General features: G+C 40.6%; 1 protein-coding gene across 4 annotated transcripts in view; it reads left to right on the top strand.

Moving 5' to 3' along the window:
* The window catches only part of sik3 (SIK family kinase 3), a 36,243-nt gene that overhangs the window by 4,491 nt on the left and 16,213 nt on the right, over nt 1–15,539 (top strand). For 2 of the 4 annotated variants that reach the window (XM_034603821.1, XM_034603824.1), the window contains exons 2-14: nt 9,245–9,361; nt 10,000–10,063; nt 10,595–10,756; nt 10,942–11,066; nt 11,269–11,392; nt 12,099–12,217; nt 12,490–12,600; nt 12,704–12,838; nt 13,301–13,378; nt 14,171–14,280; nt 14,880–15,036; nt 15,195–15,344; nt 15,458–15,531. In XM_034603821.1, coding sequence (XP_034459712.1) covers nt 9,245–9,361; nt 10,000–10,063; nt 10,595–10,756; nt 10,942–11,066; nt 11,269–11,392; nt 12,099–12,217; nt 12,490–12,600; nt 12,704–12,838; nt 13,301–13,378; nt 14,171–14,280; nt 14,880–15,036; nt 15,195–15,344; nt 15,458–15,531 — 1,526 coding nt within the window. Of the gene's footprint in view, nt 1–9,244; nt 9,362–9,999; nt 10,064–10,594; nt 10,757–10,941; nt 11,067–11,268; nt 11,393–12,098; nt 12,218–12,489; nt 12,601–12,703; nt 12,839–13,297; nt 13,379–14,170; nt 14,281–14,879; nt 15,037–15,194; nt 15,345–15,457; nt 15,532–15,539 lie in introns of all 4 variants that reach the window. The other 2 variants (XM_034603823.1, XM_034603820.1) reach the window with 1 other exon arrangement.

The following is a 15,539-nucleotide window of genomic DNA, read 5'->3' as shown; positions in this document are numbered from 1 at the left end:
CACCTATGGTTATACCCCCCCCCCCCCCTTCAGTTCATGGCAACTGAGCATACACAGTTCAAAATCTCAACTCTGCTCCATCATCATCATCATCCACGGCACTATATGTTGTTAGAGGTGATTTGTGTTGCCAAGGCTCTTAGTTGGGGAAAGGTCGTTCCATTGAAGTCTTGCTGGTTTCCATAGAGATGATGATAGTTGCAGACCCCAACCACCAATTCTGAATGGAAGTGACTTGCCATTGTCTGCCATGAAGTGTGTCTTATTCTGTCTGTCTTTTTTGACATATTGCAGATTCAGTAAAATTTGTACAGTGAGCTGGGAAATCCCACCTTTAACTAGGCCATTGAATTTATTGCTTCCAGCCAGAAGAACTGCTGTGATTGACACAATATGGGTTTTTTGGTCCAAAAAAGGCCCTGTGCAGTGTTCATAACATGATCTGTGCAGTGTGGGTAACATGTAAAAAATTCTCTATCATAGCATATGTTACTTTATGCCCCAATAACAATATTGTGACACAGCAAACTGTCAGAAAAAACAGTTAAAGTTTGTTTCTGAATTAAATAACTAGGCAGATTTGTTCACGAGCAACAGATTCCAAGTGACAGACCAAAAAGTTAAAGACAAGTTCTTGAGTTAACGTTTTGGACTAGTACTGCACACAGCTATATAATGCAGCAACGAAGCAAAACACCAAGTTAGAGATCTCTTATGTTATTATGAGAAGTGTAAAAATGTTTTTGGTTCTTTATGAAAATGTTCATGTTAGGATTGCTCAATGAACATGTACATTGTCATGAGCACCCGAAAAACAGAGAGGGCAGGTGTGTCGTCCCTGCTGAGAACTGTAAGCTTGTCGTTGCAACGAACGCACAAAGCAAAGTCGGTATTTATTAATTTTATACCGTATTCTGCCTGCCCCGCAGAGCACTGTAATTTTATTATGAGAATTGTTAAATGTATTCGGATCATTGTGAAACCATCGAAGACAAACTAGACTGTGGTGGGCTAAAACACTGAATTGTGAATCCTTGTAGCATTTCTTAACCCTTTGAACTAGAAATGGTCTGCCAGTGCCGCCCTTGGTATTTTTGTTTACTGTGATGTCATTTCTTGGAGGATCCTAAAATACTTCATATTACTAAAGTCTATATCACATTAAAAGCTTATATAAGTCAATAAACCATGATGAATGATACAATTTGATTATAAAGATTTCCAAATTATTATTTGAACTTTGTAGTTTGTTTTTAAAGTTTTTGAGATATGCCCATATCAAGATGGGAATTCCGACAATGCAGAATCAGTCGGTTTGGCTATTACTATTTTGCGACTATTCAATTCAATTTTATTTGTGTAGCATCAAATCATAATATACATTATCTCAAGGCACTTTACCTATAAGTTTAAGACCTTAAAAGACTCAAGACTATTGAGTATAAATTGTCACGTGAATGTTTTAAGCCGTCAGCATGAAATTCTCTTTCCTCTTCTCATGCCCTTCTCACAACAGACTGCTCGCTCCCCTGCCCAGCCATAAAACTCTTCTGCACGTGTTTGTATTTTTGTATCAGGAGAAGGAGGGAAGAGACTCAGAGAGCATGGAGAGAAAGAAAGTGAATAGTCCCAGCGAGTTTACGAATGTTCAGAGACGGTTATTGACAGTTTGTTCTGCTCAATGATCATAAGGCAAGCCCTGACATTTATATTCGACTCGAAACAAGGTCATTTACACCTTGTTTTAAGCCTTAATGTTATCTTCCGACGAGGTGCATTCAGCAAATGCTAAAGTACGCTACCTATGCCACTTTCTGTGGACTATGAATTTAACATTTGTACAGTGATTTGGAGGAGATTTCAAAATATCGAGATATATATTGTGTGACGCGATATAGCCTAAAAATATTGCGATATTTGTTTTAGGCCATATGGCCCAGCCCTACACCAACGGGAAAATGCTAATTGCAGACAAATGTGTGATGCCCAGTTTTGCCACTCTGTAGCATGTCCCCAGTCTTGTACTTTCATCCTAACACATTCGACTGAGTCATTTCCACACAATCTCGTACACACAAGAACATCTCTGAAAGGCATGGAGCTGACTCATACTGCATGTGCGCATGCATACTACAGTCATAAAGGAGTGGAGCTAGTGCTGACCTGCATTGGTCCTTTCTAGTGTGTGATATTTTGTGACCTTCTCACACACACACACACACACACACACACACACACACACACACACACACACACACACACACACACACACACATACACACACACACACAGCAACAATAACCTTTGTGTACCAAGAAAGTTCTTATTAGCTATTATTATTGTAAATAAAAGGTAGCATAATCCCAGAACAAGTATATGTGTGTACGCATGTGCACATTACATTCTCCCATGCTCTGATAAAGGTTAAGCTCAAGCATTACACCTCTAGTGAGGTGTTATCTTTGTGACCTCTGGATGAAGGTTAACCTCATACATTATGTCACAGCAACTTTGTGTGTATTCCTGTACCTATATATTTGTGAGGACCATTTTAAGCATAGACCCTACAGTGAGGACATTTTGACAGGTCCTCACTTTTTCAATGGGTTGTTTGAGGGTTAAGACTTGTTAGGGTTAGAATTAGGTTAGGGTAAGGGTTGGGGTTAGGCATTTAGTTTGGATGGTTAGGGTAAAGGCCTAGGGAATGTATTATGTCAATGAGTGTCCTCACTAAGATAGAAGTACAAACGTGTGTGTTTGTGTGTGTACACATGAACATGTAACATGCACTTACCTGTGCTTTCCACTGTACTGACGATACACCAGAGACCTAATTCGCTATGTAGGATTAGCCACACTATAGTTGTGTCATGAGAATGTTTTCAAAATCTGGAGAGTTCTCAAGATTCCTGGAAGGCACCATGAACATTATACATAAAATCTTAGTCAACTTTAAATGCTATATAATTTCAGAGTGTACAGCTTTTTGGCTGTGTTCCAATAATATTTATATACTTTCAGTATTATTTCATCAGTGACTATTGGAATAAATGTTGCATTATCCAGAACTGTGATTATATTTATCAAATCAAGTCGCTGATTTATGTACACATACAGTAGCTTCAACTAAATGTAAATGCTCTGTATTCGTATTGTGCTTTTCTAGTCTCGATAACCAGTCAAAGCGCTTTACAATACAGTTTTTACATTCACCCATTCACACAGTGCATTAGGGGATATGCTGGAAAATTCAATCAGAGAGAGAGAGACTAATCAAAAGACGGACTTCGTGCAGCTATGAAGAAAGTTTTTACTAATTTAGGAAAAGTATCGATCATTATGTAGTGATCAGTGTTGATATTGCGGCGGTGGTTACAAGCAAATCAACGTTTAAACTGTAGCTGGTCAGAGACGCCAGCTGAGTTAGTGTGTGTTTGTGTATCAGCGAGAGAGTAAGGTGAGTGATCTGCGTCAGGGTGGACTGAATGAATGAATGTTTGTGTGTGTGTGTTAGTTTGTATGCATATTTATACAGTTAAATGAATTCTCTGAGGCGGACCATTATATTAGCAAAATGATATATCTCCACCTTCACGAAGGAAATAATTATGTCTTTGTGAAACATTTTTTACAAGGGTCGATACACCTTAATGGTTAATTTTGGGGCTGCTGCATGTTTTACTGTTTCATTGTACTCTATTATACTGAGAGGGGCTTTAAATATTAAGTTTCAGTTATATTTTATATATTTGTAACCGTTTTCATCATGGCTCAATGAACCACATTCAGTTAGATGGGGGAATTTGAATTGCCGATATTTAAACATGTGGTTAATACGTGCAGTTGAACTCTGAAAAATCCACATTATGCTTTGCTCTGTAAATGGTTTCTTAAAAACAAGCAACATGGCAAAAGCTGTGCCCTTATCTGACGTGTAGTGATACACATTTAATAGGTCAGTTTAATGTTTGTCCAAAATAAAACTGGGCTGAAAATGCAGGTATTTGTTTTTACTCTTTGTTTAGTGTTAATTAAACAATGGCATTGAAATATCGTCATCAACAAACGTTTACATGAGGGTAGGTGTGTTGCACAATGAACTTCTCAGTACATGCTGCTGTGTACAGCTCAGTGTCTACCTCATCCAGTCAATGCTTTGTTGTGTCCATGTACAGGGCATCAAGAAAGTATTTTTGATTGAGGTTGAAACCTTAAATATCACTTTGACACAGGTATTAAGACCCTTTACTCTTGACACCTTTCGGCAGCAGTTACAGCCTTGAGTCTTCTTGGGTGTGATGACGCAACAAATCTAGGCCTACTAATGTGGTGGGATTTCTCCCTGTGCTGTTGAATAATTGATTGTTGATTGGTTTACAAAGTTTGTTTTAAATTTTTAGTTGAATTTGAAACTGGGGGGAGATATAAATGTATTGCAGGCTGCCGTAGTTTAGGCATCAATCACCTGTGTGTGTGTGTGTGTGTGTGTGTGTGTGTGTGTGTGTGTGTGTGTGTGTGTGTGTGTGTGTGTGTGTGTGTGTGTGTGTGTGTGTGTGTGTGTGTGTGTGTGTGTGTGTGTGTGTGTGTACAGTAACTGGTTGAGACTCTGGGCACCAGCTGCTCTGGCATGTTGCTATGTTGAGGTCATAGTCTTGTGATCTAAGGGACTATGTGACACGTCATCTCATTACAGTCAGCCTCCCGTGCGTGTGTGCGCGCGTGATCTTCCAAAAGATTCCAGAGTCATTGACGGCAATGCAAAGCAGATTACTGTAAAGGTACTCACTCTCACTCACAACACATTAACTGTACCTTGGCCGGTTTACAAGCGAGCATTACCACTGATCTAGTCAGGTCTGTGTTTGTAACTTCATGTAGGGCTGGGCCATATGGCCTAAAACAAATATCACAATATTTTTAGGCTATATATGCGATACACAATATATATCTCGATATTTTGAAATCTTCTCCAAATCACTGTACAAAAGTTAAATTCATTAACCAGTTAAGAAGCGGTTCATTCTGGTGAAATTTGCCTAAAAGGCATACCCAAAGTAAATTGAAAGCTGTTCTTGAACCATTTGGAGTACATGCATGGTTTTGGTCTCTTTTGAAAGGTAACACTCTGAATTTTGTCCCCCAACAGTCAGAATCATTGTAAGTGCTACTGACATTGAGTAATAGAAGTTGGAACACACTGAAGTAGAAGGTTTTTATTTCCGCCTGAAAATGTTGGTAAACAGATGCCTGCAGATAACTCTAGCTGGGACTTATGAGCTGGAAAACACAATGGGACCACAGCATGAAGCCTTACCTAGCCCAAGTTCATATTTGATAACAATACCACATAAAATGAATATTTTACACATGTTTTTCTAAGGATATGTCTAGGTGTTTTCCAAAAAAGGCCATTTGGAGACTCCAAAGGCCCTTGGTAACCATGGTCACACACATACACAGTGAAAGAAAAGGGGCACTCACACACACACACCTCCCCCAGATCAGAAGTAACACCTAAAGACACACACACAGTGAAACAGAGGGCCATACACAAAAACAACACTTTTTTGCCTTTTACGCACAGCTGTTCGTCTTTACGCAGTGATTTCCTCGCTGTGGCTTTAAATTTACCCCCTGAAGCGGCATATCTGCGTGTTCGAAATTTCATTGGCTATACGAAGTGCCAGTCATCAGAACAATCGGTTGCAATTGGCTCACTCTTTACACGACAGAAGAGGGCAGGCACTGTCCTTCAACGAGGTCTCTCGTAGGCTGTGGACAGGACATGCCAGCTTCTATTGGGTCAAGTGAGCTGTCAATCTAAAGTTCAGAGTGCAGCCTCCATTTTGAAATCAAGATATCGGCTGTGTTTACATGCAAACGGGAGTTACGAGGGAAAATACATCAAACGTTACACATAGCTGCTGGCTAGTTTGAAATGATGCAGCAGCAGTCTGTGGGTATTTATTGATGTAATAATGTGTTTTAGACTAAATATGTTACTGGATTGGATCGTCTGGACCTTTGGAAATGTAACAAGACCGTTTTTGTTGGAATGTTATCGATCTGTGGATTACGATGAGGCTTCTTAGGTGAGTGACCTCCATTTTGTTATTGTTTTGTTTTTGTTGGTGGTCTGACAGAGGCGTTGATTGTACCTGCTGTGGTGATCGTATCTTGAAATGGTTTGCATCAATCGAATCAAAAGAATCGTAGCTTTCCAAAGATATGTCGCATCAGTACCTAGCTCTACGAAGCATTTTAAGCTGTTAAGCGTTTGCCCCTTAACAGTGCCCCTTTAACCAGCTCAACTGGTTAAAGGCCGCAGGAAGTGTCTCAGCTAGGGGACGTTAGGATTTCTGACGGTTCCTGAATGCACCGGGATTGAAACTTGGTGTTAATGCCAAGAATAGATTATTAAACCTAAAAGTTTAGCATTATCAGTGCTCTGATAATTTTTTTAACTGTTCACCAATTGCTGGAAACAACAAATAAAACATAATTAAAATGCAAAATACATACTACATATGCACGCAATATAAATAGTTTATTCATTTTGTATATCAATTCTGTCAATTCTATCAATTTAAATGTTATTTGCCTGCTTTCTCACCTGCTCTTAATTTACTCAGAGCGTCATGGCTGGACATACACATAGACTGGAATTTGTAGAATGTGTGAAAGAAGTTTTCTCCCATCTCATCGGGGACTGTAGCGATGGTGTACAGGCACTCAGATTGAATGTCACATAATCTGTTCTGGACTGTTTACGCCACAGTCGGTGTTTGTTTTCTCAAGAACACGAGTTAGAGTTCTACTGTTTCATAAGGCTGTGGACATGTATACACTTTTTTTATAATGATGGTAGGCATACATCAGTGAAATATTAACGCCCTGATTTAGGGCTGGGCAATATGACTTCAAATCAATATCATGATTTTTTTCAAACTTTTACCTCGATTACAATTAATGCCGATTATTTGATCTACCATCACAACCACCACAGGATCGTTATTTGTGTGTGTATGTGTCTCCTCGTCTCTGTCGCTCTTCACACAAACTGACATACACCTGTATTTAGTAATTAACCAGTGGTGTCGGATCATGAATGTGGATCGTTCCAGTCACTTCAATCCTGATGTCCTGGCATTGTGCGTCATGTTACGTCTGGAGTTGTGTGTAACACTTGCTTCGTCCATAAAGTTTTCACCATCCACAGAGAGGTTAGACCTCATTGTTTCAGCTGCAGGTGTAAATGCATACCCACCAATGGCATGCAGTGCAGTTTCTTTCTTTTACATGAAAAGGTTCTATTTCACTCTTTAGTCTGTGTATGTGTCAATCTGAATCTGTTGTACATTAGAGTGACCTTCATGCGCATGTCATGTGCACCGCCACAACAGCCATAGATTAAATTAATTCTGTGGGAAACGCTGTTATGTTAAGCAAAAACACGTCTGGCCATTATTCAAAGCATAAGTCAGGATTTGGGATGTCAGAATTAACCGATTTTACGATAGCCACGGTTTCATAACGCAACGGTATTCATATCCTTAAGAATTGTAAAAACTACGATATCTAACGGTTTCCTGCCTCTCGCGAGTCACGTAATTTGTGTGTGCTGTGCGGTGAAATCTCTCATGAGTCAAGTTTTGTGTGTGCGCAGTGCGCTTGTGTGTACGAGCCACTGAAACGTTATTTGAGAAGAGGGAACTGGTCAACACGTCGCTCCCCAAACAGAACAACTTCCATTGCTGACCCCTTCACAATAAAAGTCCCAAACAGATACACTGCACTATGATGACAGGAAACACAGATTCACTGACCAACCTTCAACAATAAGGCAACTAAATAACATAATTTACATAACTTACTTTTAAATAGCCAAATGTAACCCTATAAAAACTAACTGGATATAGTTGGTGATAATAACAAATATTTTTGCTCATTAGCTTAATTCTAACTCTTTCATGTTCAAGTGCAGATTTATTTCACACATAAATGTCAATTTAGAGGAAAATGAAATGTTGCTCCTCAGTGTGATACATTTCAGGACAAGAAGTGCAACAAATAGTAAAACAAACATTTATGGGTACAAACACACAAAGTTACACTATAAAGCAACATATGGACTGTCTCTTCATCTTTTAAATTTAGAATTCTTCCACAGAGTCCGTTCTGTATAAACTGTTCAAGAATCATTTTTGGTCAACTGACCTCAGTTTACCATTAACATAAAGGAAGACATTAACTAAACTAAAATGCTTGTTTTCCATAACTGTTGCACACTGATCTGGATTAATGCCAGTTAGCTGTGGCTCTGTGTTCTCCTAGGAGCCTCCTCTTTGCTCTCCCTCACTTCCCCTTCCTGTCTGCAACAGGAAGTCAGCCTTGTCGGGCTTCAGATGGACTCATCATCTTCATGTCTCTTATCAGGAAAAGGGGAGCTCAGGGTTGCACTCATGTATGTGTTTTGTATGTGTGTGTTGATGCAGGATGCATGCTTTTCATTTTTTCCACACAGACTGAGCTCGATCCGTCTATTTTTGGCAGGAGCTGTGTTTTGGGGCAGTCCCATTAGCTTCGCTTGATTAAGTCATTAAAGTCATCTACCCATTCCTAAGTGGCAGAGCAAAGCTCCTGTCACACACCATCACCGTCCACACCGCCGAAGCCATTGTCGAGGGCTCGGCAGTTACACAATATTCTTTCTTGCAGTCGAAGGTCATGGCGTAGGTCAGGTTACCCAAACAAGCTGGAATGCAAAGAAAGCACTATGTTTGTCCTTATATAGTTTGGCTGTTCATCTTAAAAGTGCAAGTGTGTAGTTCTAGTATGTTGTTGCTACTGATGTTGTTCTTTTTCTTGTTGTATTTATTGTATTTTGTTAATAGATGTGCTGTGCCAGGTCAGGTTAGACTGAGCCTGACTCTGTGATCATTGTGTCATCACAGTAATTTTCACAGGCACCGCAGCCGTGTTCTGGAATTATTGCCTGTAGTTAAGTGTCAGCTACATACCATTACCCCAAATGTATTGTCTACTTTTAGATAGCTCAAGAGGTTATAAACACTTTGCATGGTTAAAGCTGACTTTTTGTCTTTTTCTCTCTCCCCCTGTCTCGTACAACCACTCCATCCCTCACCGTTTCCTTCGTAATCTTGCACTTTCATTTCACCACTTCACCCTCTCTTATGATTCATCCTTATCCCTCCCTTTATCCCTCCCTTCTCTCTGTCTCAAGGTGGCTATAAAAATAGTGGATAAGACCCAGCTGGACGATGAGAACCTGAAAAAGATCTTCAGAGAGGTGCAAATCATGAAGTTGCTGAAGCACCCCCACATCATCCGCCTCTATCAGGTACACACCTTAGCCCACGAAGGCTACGAGGTACATGTACACTGCTCAGATCTTACACCTCAGACCTGTGGCCCAATTGACAACAAACAAATATAATGTGTTGGTTAAGGGGGACCTGATGTTACCTGCCTTTTTTCTATTTGACTTATTTGCACAAAAATATTGGCTATAGCTGTAAAATAAAAGGAAACATTTTATTTCACATTCATTGATGCAGAACTGCGGGCTGTCCAGTATAACCATATTCTTGAGGAAAACAGTTTCCTATTGGCTTTCACTTCTTCAGGTGTATGGGGATCGTAACACAAAACCAACCCAGTCTTCAAGCCAACATTTCACAAGACGTGCCCAGCAACTTGTCTTAAACAGCCGTCAGTGTTTCAAACATAATCCAATTAACTTGCCACTTAATCACAAGAACATGTAGTCCGTAAAATTTGGATAATTAATGCTGACAGCAAATCCTCACGCATACATATACTGAGTACTACACTGGCATTCTTATTCTATATAAATCTGCCTGTTTGTATGCCAAAGAAAGCTTACTCATTCTGTTGTGTAACGGGCGAACCACCAACCTCAGATGTTGGTCTGTCCGATGGTCTGTAGGTCCTGTTATCCTTTGTTTATGCCCTTAGGTGATGGAGACGGAGAGGATGATTTATCTGGTAACAGAGTATGCGAGCGGTGGAGAGATATTTGGTAAGGGAGTTCCCCACTGTTGCCTTGTTTAGGACTTCATTTTTGTTATTGCCTGTGCTTTTTAGTTTGCATTTCTGTTGTTGTTTTAGTGCTGTTCAAATATGCAGTTTGTCCAAAAAACTTGCAGGCCATCATCTTTTAAATATCTTTAAATGTTGCTAAATAAAATCTAAATCTAATTCGAATTTTGGTTATGAGAGGGATTTATTTTTTATTTGTGTCCTTCATTTTTTGTTTCTCTAAACTCCTTGTTCATTCTTGTATTACACTACAAAAAAACTTTTTTATTGACACTGCTTGGTTTCTTGTTTTACGGTTATCTTTATATTGTCTCTTATGTCAATTAAGCATTCATTAAGTTCAAATGTGCCTTACTGATGCTGTAAGTCAGGTCCAGTCTCTTGTATGTTAATGTCGTCTGTCTCTTGGGGAAAACAGGCTTTCAGTTTAACTAAACCTTTAGCTGCAGATGCACTTTGCCCGTATAACACAAATCTCTGAGCCGTACTTTGTCTGTGTGCGTGTGTGTAGACCACCTGGTGGCTCACGGGCGGATGGCAGAAAAGGACGCCAGAAAAAAGTTCAAGCAGATCGTGGCAGCAGTTCATTTCTGTCATTGCCGCAACATCGTCCACAGAGACTTGAAGGCTGAGAATCTGCTCCTGGACCACAACCTCAACATCAAAATCGCAGGTGTGTGTGTGTGTTTGCGCTTAAGAATGTAAGGGTGGTTAACTTAATTTAGTGGTTTTGGGCCGTCCTAGTGAGTAGGTGTAGGCAAGTGACAGCATGTACTTTGGGAGCATTTTCCTTATTTGATTCAATTTTCTCTGCTGAGGAGTGTGATAAGATTTAATAAACTTCTCTCCCCCTGTCAGATTTTGGCTTCAGTAACCTGTTTTCTCGAGGCCAGCTGTTGAAGACGTGGTGTGGCAGCCCTCCCTATGCCGCACCAGAACTCTTCGAGGGAAAGGAGTATGACGGGCCAAAAGTAGATATATGGGTGAGTAGACTTTTAGTCATACATGAGGCCCTGCTGGGGTGCATCGCAGGGTGTAGCTATTTAACTTGAACTTTCCAGAAAGAACTAAGAATCTTTAATGGGCTGTCATCATTTGATAATTAAAATTTAACTAAATTATTCTTTGTTGAAGCCTGCCTAAAAACTAAACTCATACTTTCGTTTCCTGCTGTCTTTTCTATAGAGCTTAGGTGTGGTGTTGTATGTATTGGTGTGTGGCGCCCTGCCTTTTGATGGCAGCACTCTACAAAATTTACGGGCACGTGTCCTCAGTGGCAAGTTCCGCATCCCCTTCTTCATGTCCACAGGTAGGACTTCTGTCAAACCTGACTCCCTCTGTCCACCTTCTCCTCCAGCACAAATCCCTACTGCTGCACTATGTAACCAAGCAAATTCAAACACAACCAAGACTCTATTACTTTTTTGTGAAGCACTCCTCCTACTCAACACTCACATTTAATCCCAACAGGGACATGATTTCACATTGTTAAAGAAAACATATCAAACATTAACTGAAACCACTCCTGCAGAAATATAAAAAAGTGCCGAAAATATGATTTTAAACTAAATAAGGAGAAAGTAGATAGAATCTGGTTAAGCTGCATTAGAGGGTTAACATGTGTATGGGAGATTTGTATTTCTGCTATTATATGACGTGAGTGGACTCAACATTAACAACTTTTCTCTATAGTTTTTGTTACCATCTTTTTTTCCAACTACAATTTGGGCCTACATGCCTGAGTTTTTGATTAAAAGATGGTGACTGCAGTTTTATTTTCAGTATACTTTAGACATTTTCTTAACAAATGGCAGTAAGTTTTCATTATTGTTACTAGTATAATGAAGAAAACAACTTGAAAATGGCTTTTCATGAAGCGATTTAAGCTGGTAAAACCTATTTCCTGGTTATTATCACTATCTCTTAAACTAGTTTTAATAAACTACACTGTATACTCTACTCTATTTATGTTAAAGTGGTCTTATGTGAGAATGCATGTTTGTGTGTTGCCACAGACTGTGAGTACTTGATCAGACACATGTTAGTTCTGGAGCCCAGCAGACGGTTGACCATGGAGCAGATCTGTAAGAACAAGTGGATGAGACAAGGAGACCCGGACCCTGACTTTGACAGGGTGAGGCCTCTATAGAATTATTTAGTGAAAATAATTCTCTACCCATCTAATTTTCCACCTCACTATTTAGGAATTTTATTTCAAACACACTGTTTTTGGTTTATCTTTTTTCTGAACTATTTCCTTTTTTTGGGGGGGGGGGGGGGGGTTTACAAGTGGTTGTATGTTTCAAATTGTGTCCGTAAGAAAGGCTATGGAAGTTTGACACGGCCTTTCACCATTTTGCTCACAATCCCCCCTCAACTCTTCTCCCCATTTCTTCTGTCTTCCAGTTGATAGCAGAGTGTGTGCAGGTGAAGACGGAGAGAGAGACAGAGCTCATCAACGAGCAGGTGCTCATAGCCATGTCAGAGATCGGCCTGGAAAGAGAACGCACACTTCAGGTTTGGACACAAATATGCCGTTATGTATTTTAGGTTTTCAGCACTTCTCGTCAAAAGTCATCTTGATTTTAACATCATTTTTTATTTTATTTTTACACCATAGTCTCTACAAACAGATGCATATGATCACTACAGTGCCATCTATAGTCTGCTGGCCGACCGCCTCAAGAAACACAAGACCCTGCGTGTTGCCCAGCCTCCGCCGCGCTCCATTAGCTATCCCCTTAATGCTGTGCAGGTGAGTCATTGTCCTTTGGTTGTGCCATTATATGATGGGGGGGTTACAGCCCATTTATCCGTGTTGACACTACTTGACAGCATTTTGAATGAGTTTGGTTTATTCTGTGTGAGTAATGTTGCGCAGATTTTTTTTGTTGTGTTTGATGTGAAACCAACGCAAGAGATTCATCATTGGTATAAAGGTAGAGTTTGATTTGTGAGACCCGGAGGAACCATCAGACAGATTTCTTCACTCTTTTTGTATTAAAGAAGCATCTTTCTTTTTCTTTGATTTCTGAAGAGTGTAGTGTTTCACATGACTGTTACATCAGCCTGACCTACAGTAGGCAGCATGTCTGTCCACTGAGTGGAGTTGATTGGTTTTAACCCACATCTGCCAATCCCACTGCACTAAGAAGATTATTAGCAAATTGGTGCAATCCTCACATCACCTGTGTGCTTGTGTGTGTCCCTCCAGCAGACAGATCCACAGGGTAATCCAGTTAGCATGACCGTTCCCCATGTCCAGCTCATCAACCCAGAGAACCAGATTGTTGAGGTAAGTTGACTATGGTGTCCACCGGCTTGGGTCGGCGTAGCCTCAGTGTGCGGGCAGCATTGATCATGCCTGATACTAAGCTGAGATCAATCAGAACTGTTGTTCATCGAGCCGAAAATCCTAATCATGGCTTTTACTTAGACTTTGACAAGTAATTTGTCGGAAAAGCTCTTTGCAGCATAAGTCAGTAAACACAACAACATATGCTCGTCATATATTTGTAGATTTGCTTGTTCGAAGTCACTAGGGTTGGGTACTGAACTGTGTACTTTTAAGGGTACCGCCTGATTAACGTTGGTACTACCAGGTACCGATTCACTCTAAATATATCGGTGCCAAATTTCGGTACCTGTGAGCGCATCTGTGTAAGAGAGTATGTAAACATGAGTAAGAGTAAAAGAGAGAGTACAGTTGAGATGGGTACTAGGACCGGTACCGGTTTAGATGTGAACGGTACCCGACCCTATAGGTCACTGGCTGTCTGTCCATTATTTAAGCTTTAGCAGTGGAGTTTACAACTGTCAGTGTAACCTGAAATTCATCTCAAGACTGGTCAGACACAATCACACATACGTGTACACATACAGAGCCTCAAGACAGACTCACAAACGCTGTGAAACACAAGAATGTGTCATATTGCTGCATTGCACCAGGGATTTTAATAGAAGACCTGGACTTTGAAGCATGTATATTATATTTGGATTAGGTTTCACTTTAGATTCATTTTCTGCACTACAGACTTTACTGATGACAATATGTTTATATGTGTTTTTTTTATTTTGTTATGTTTAGCCTGATGGCAGCATGGCACTGGACAGTGATGAAGGAGAGGAGCCATCTCCTGAGGCCATGGCTCGCTACCTCTCAATGAGGCGGCACACTGTGGGGGTACCGGACCAAAGGTAACACATTTTGGTTGCAAATAATCAAATTAATAGTATTAAATATTCAGTCACATATGGGAAATGTTAACCCTTTAAGACATAAGGTGCCCAAATTAAAACAACCTCTAAAACCTAAGCAAAACCCTGAGGGTTTTCTGAAGGGCTGACAGAAATGATCATTTGATTCAATTTCTCAGCCACTTAAGCAGATAGAGACATTAAATAAAAATATTTGACAAATTAAACATTGACTTTTATCGTAAATAATTGTGGTTTCCCTAAACTACGTGAATATTTCAGTGGGTCAGCTGGAAGATCATCTCGGGGTCTGAATCTTCATTGTTATTTTCATCATTGTTTTCCTGAATGAAAACACTACTGTACAAACTCACTAAAAATCAACTACATATCCCATAATGCATTTCTCAATCCGGTTGCATCCGATCTAAATGGGTTAGTTGATGGTACGTTGATACAAGGGTAGTGGCGTCTGGGTTATTTAAGATAGATTTGAGTAATTTGTCCCATATAAACCATCAACTCATGTATGAGCTTAGTTCTTGAACATAACTTAAACCATTGACTCCTTCCTGTAATTCTCTCTCCTCCTACCACAGGACAGAGATGCAGGAGGACCTACAGAAACTGCCACCGGGTTTCCCACGTGGTGGAGTGCCACAGCCCCCTTTCCCCCCACTGGCCCCCATTATGGGCCAGATGCACACTCTCATGCCCACACAGAGCATGCAGCCCACACAACAGCTGGAGTACAAGGTACAGTGAGTCGGGGTCTCTCGGTTAGCAATTAGAGGGTTTCTGGTGTCAATCAGTTTATCTGCAGAAACCTCTAATGTGTGTACTGGTTGAATCTAAATATCAACTTCATTGATTTTTGTCTTTGGTTTAACTTCTTACGTCTGATGATGCCACAGGAGCAGTCATTGCTACAGCCACCCACTCTGCAACTGCTCAACGGCATGGGGCCTCTGGGTCGAAGAGCTTCCGACGGTGGGGCTAACATTCAACTACACGCTCAGCTCCTCAAGAGGCCCCGGGGGCCCTCGCCGCTTGTCGCTAGCCCGGTGAGTATTGGTGTTATTCCAAAGGGTCTGGATTTCAGTATTTGTGAGGTTTGTTACTCTCCCATCATGTAAGCTGTAGGGGTGCTGACCAGTAAACTCTTTGCCTCTCTCAGCACCCTATCCCTGCAGTAGCTCCCGTGGACGAAGAGGGTTCGGACGGAGAACCAGACCAAGAGGCAGTACAGAGGTAACCCA

The sequence above is a fragment of the Hippoglossus hippoglossus genome, chromosome 13 (assembly GCF_009819705.1).
Source record: "Hippoglossus hippoglossus isolate fHipHip1 chromosome 13, fHipHip1.pri, whole genome shotgun sequence".
Classification (NCBI taxonomy): Eukaryota; Metazoa; Chordata; class Actinopteri; order Pleuronectiformes; family Pleuronectidae; genus Hippoglossus; species Hippoglossus hippoglossus.
This window is presented reverse-complemented; position numbering and strand designations above follow the sequence as displayed.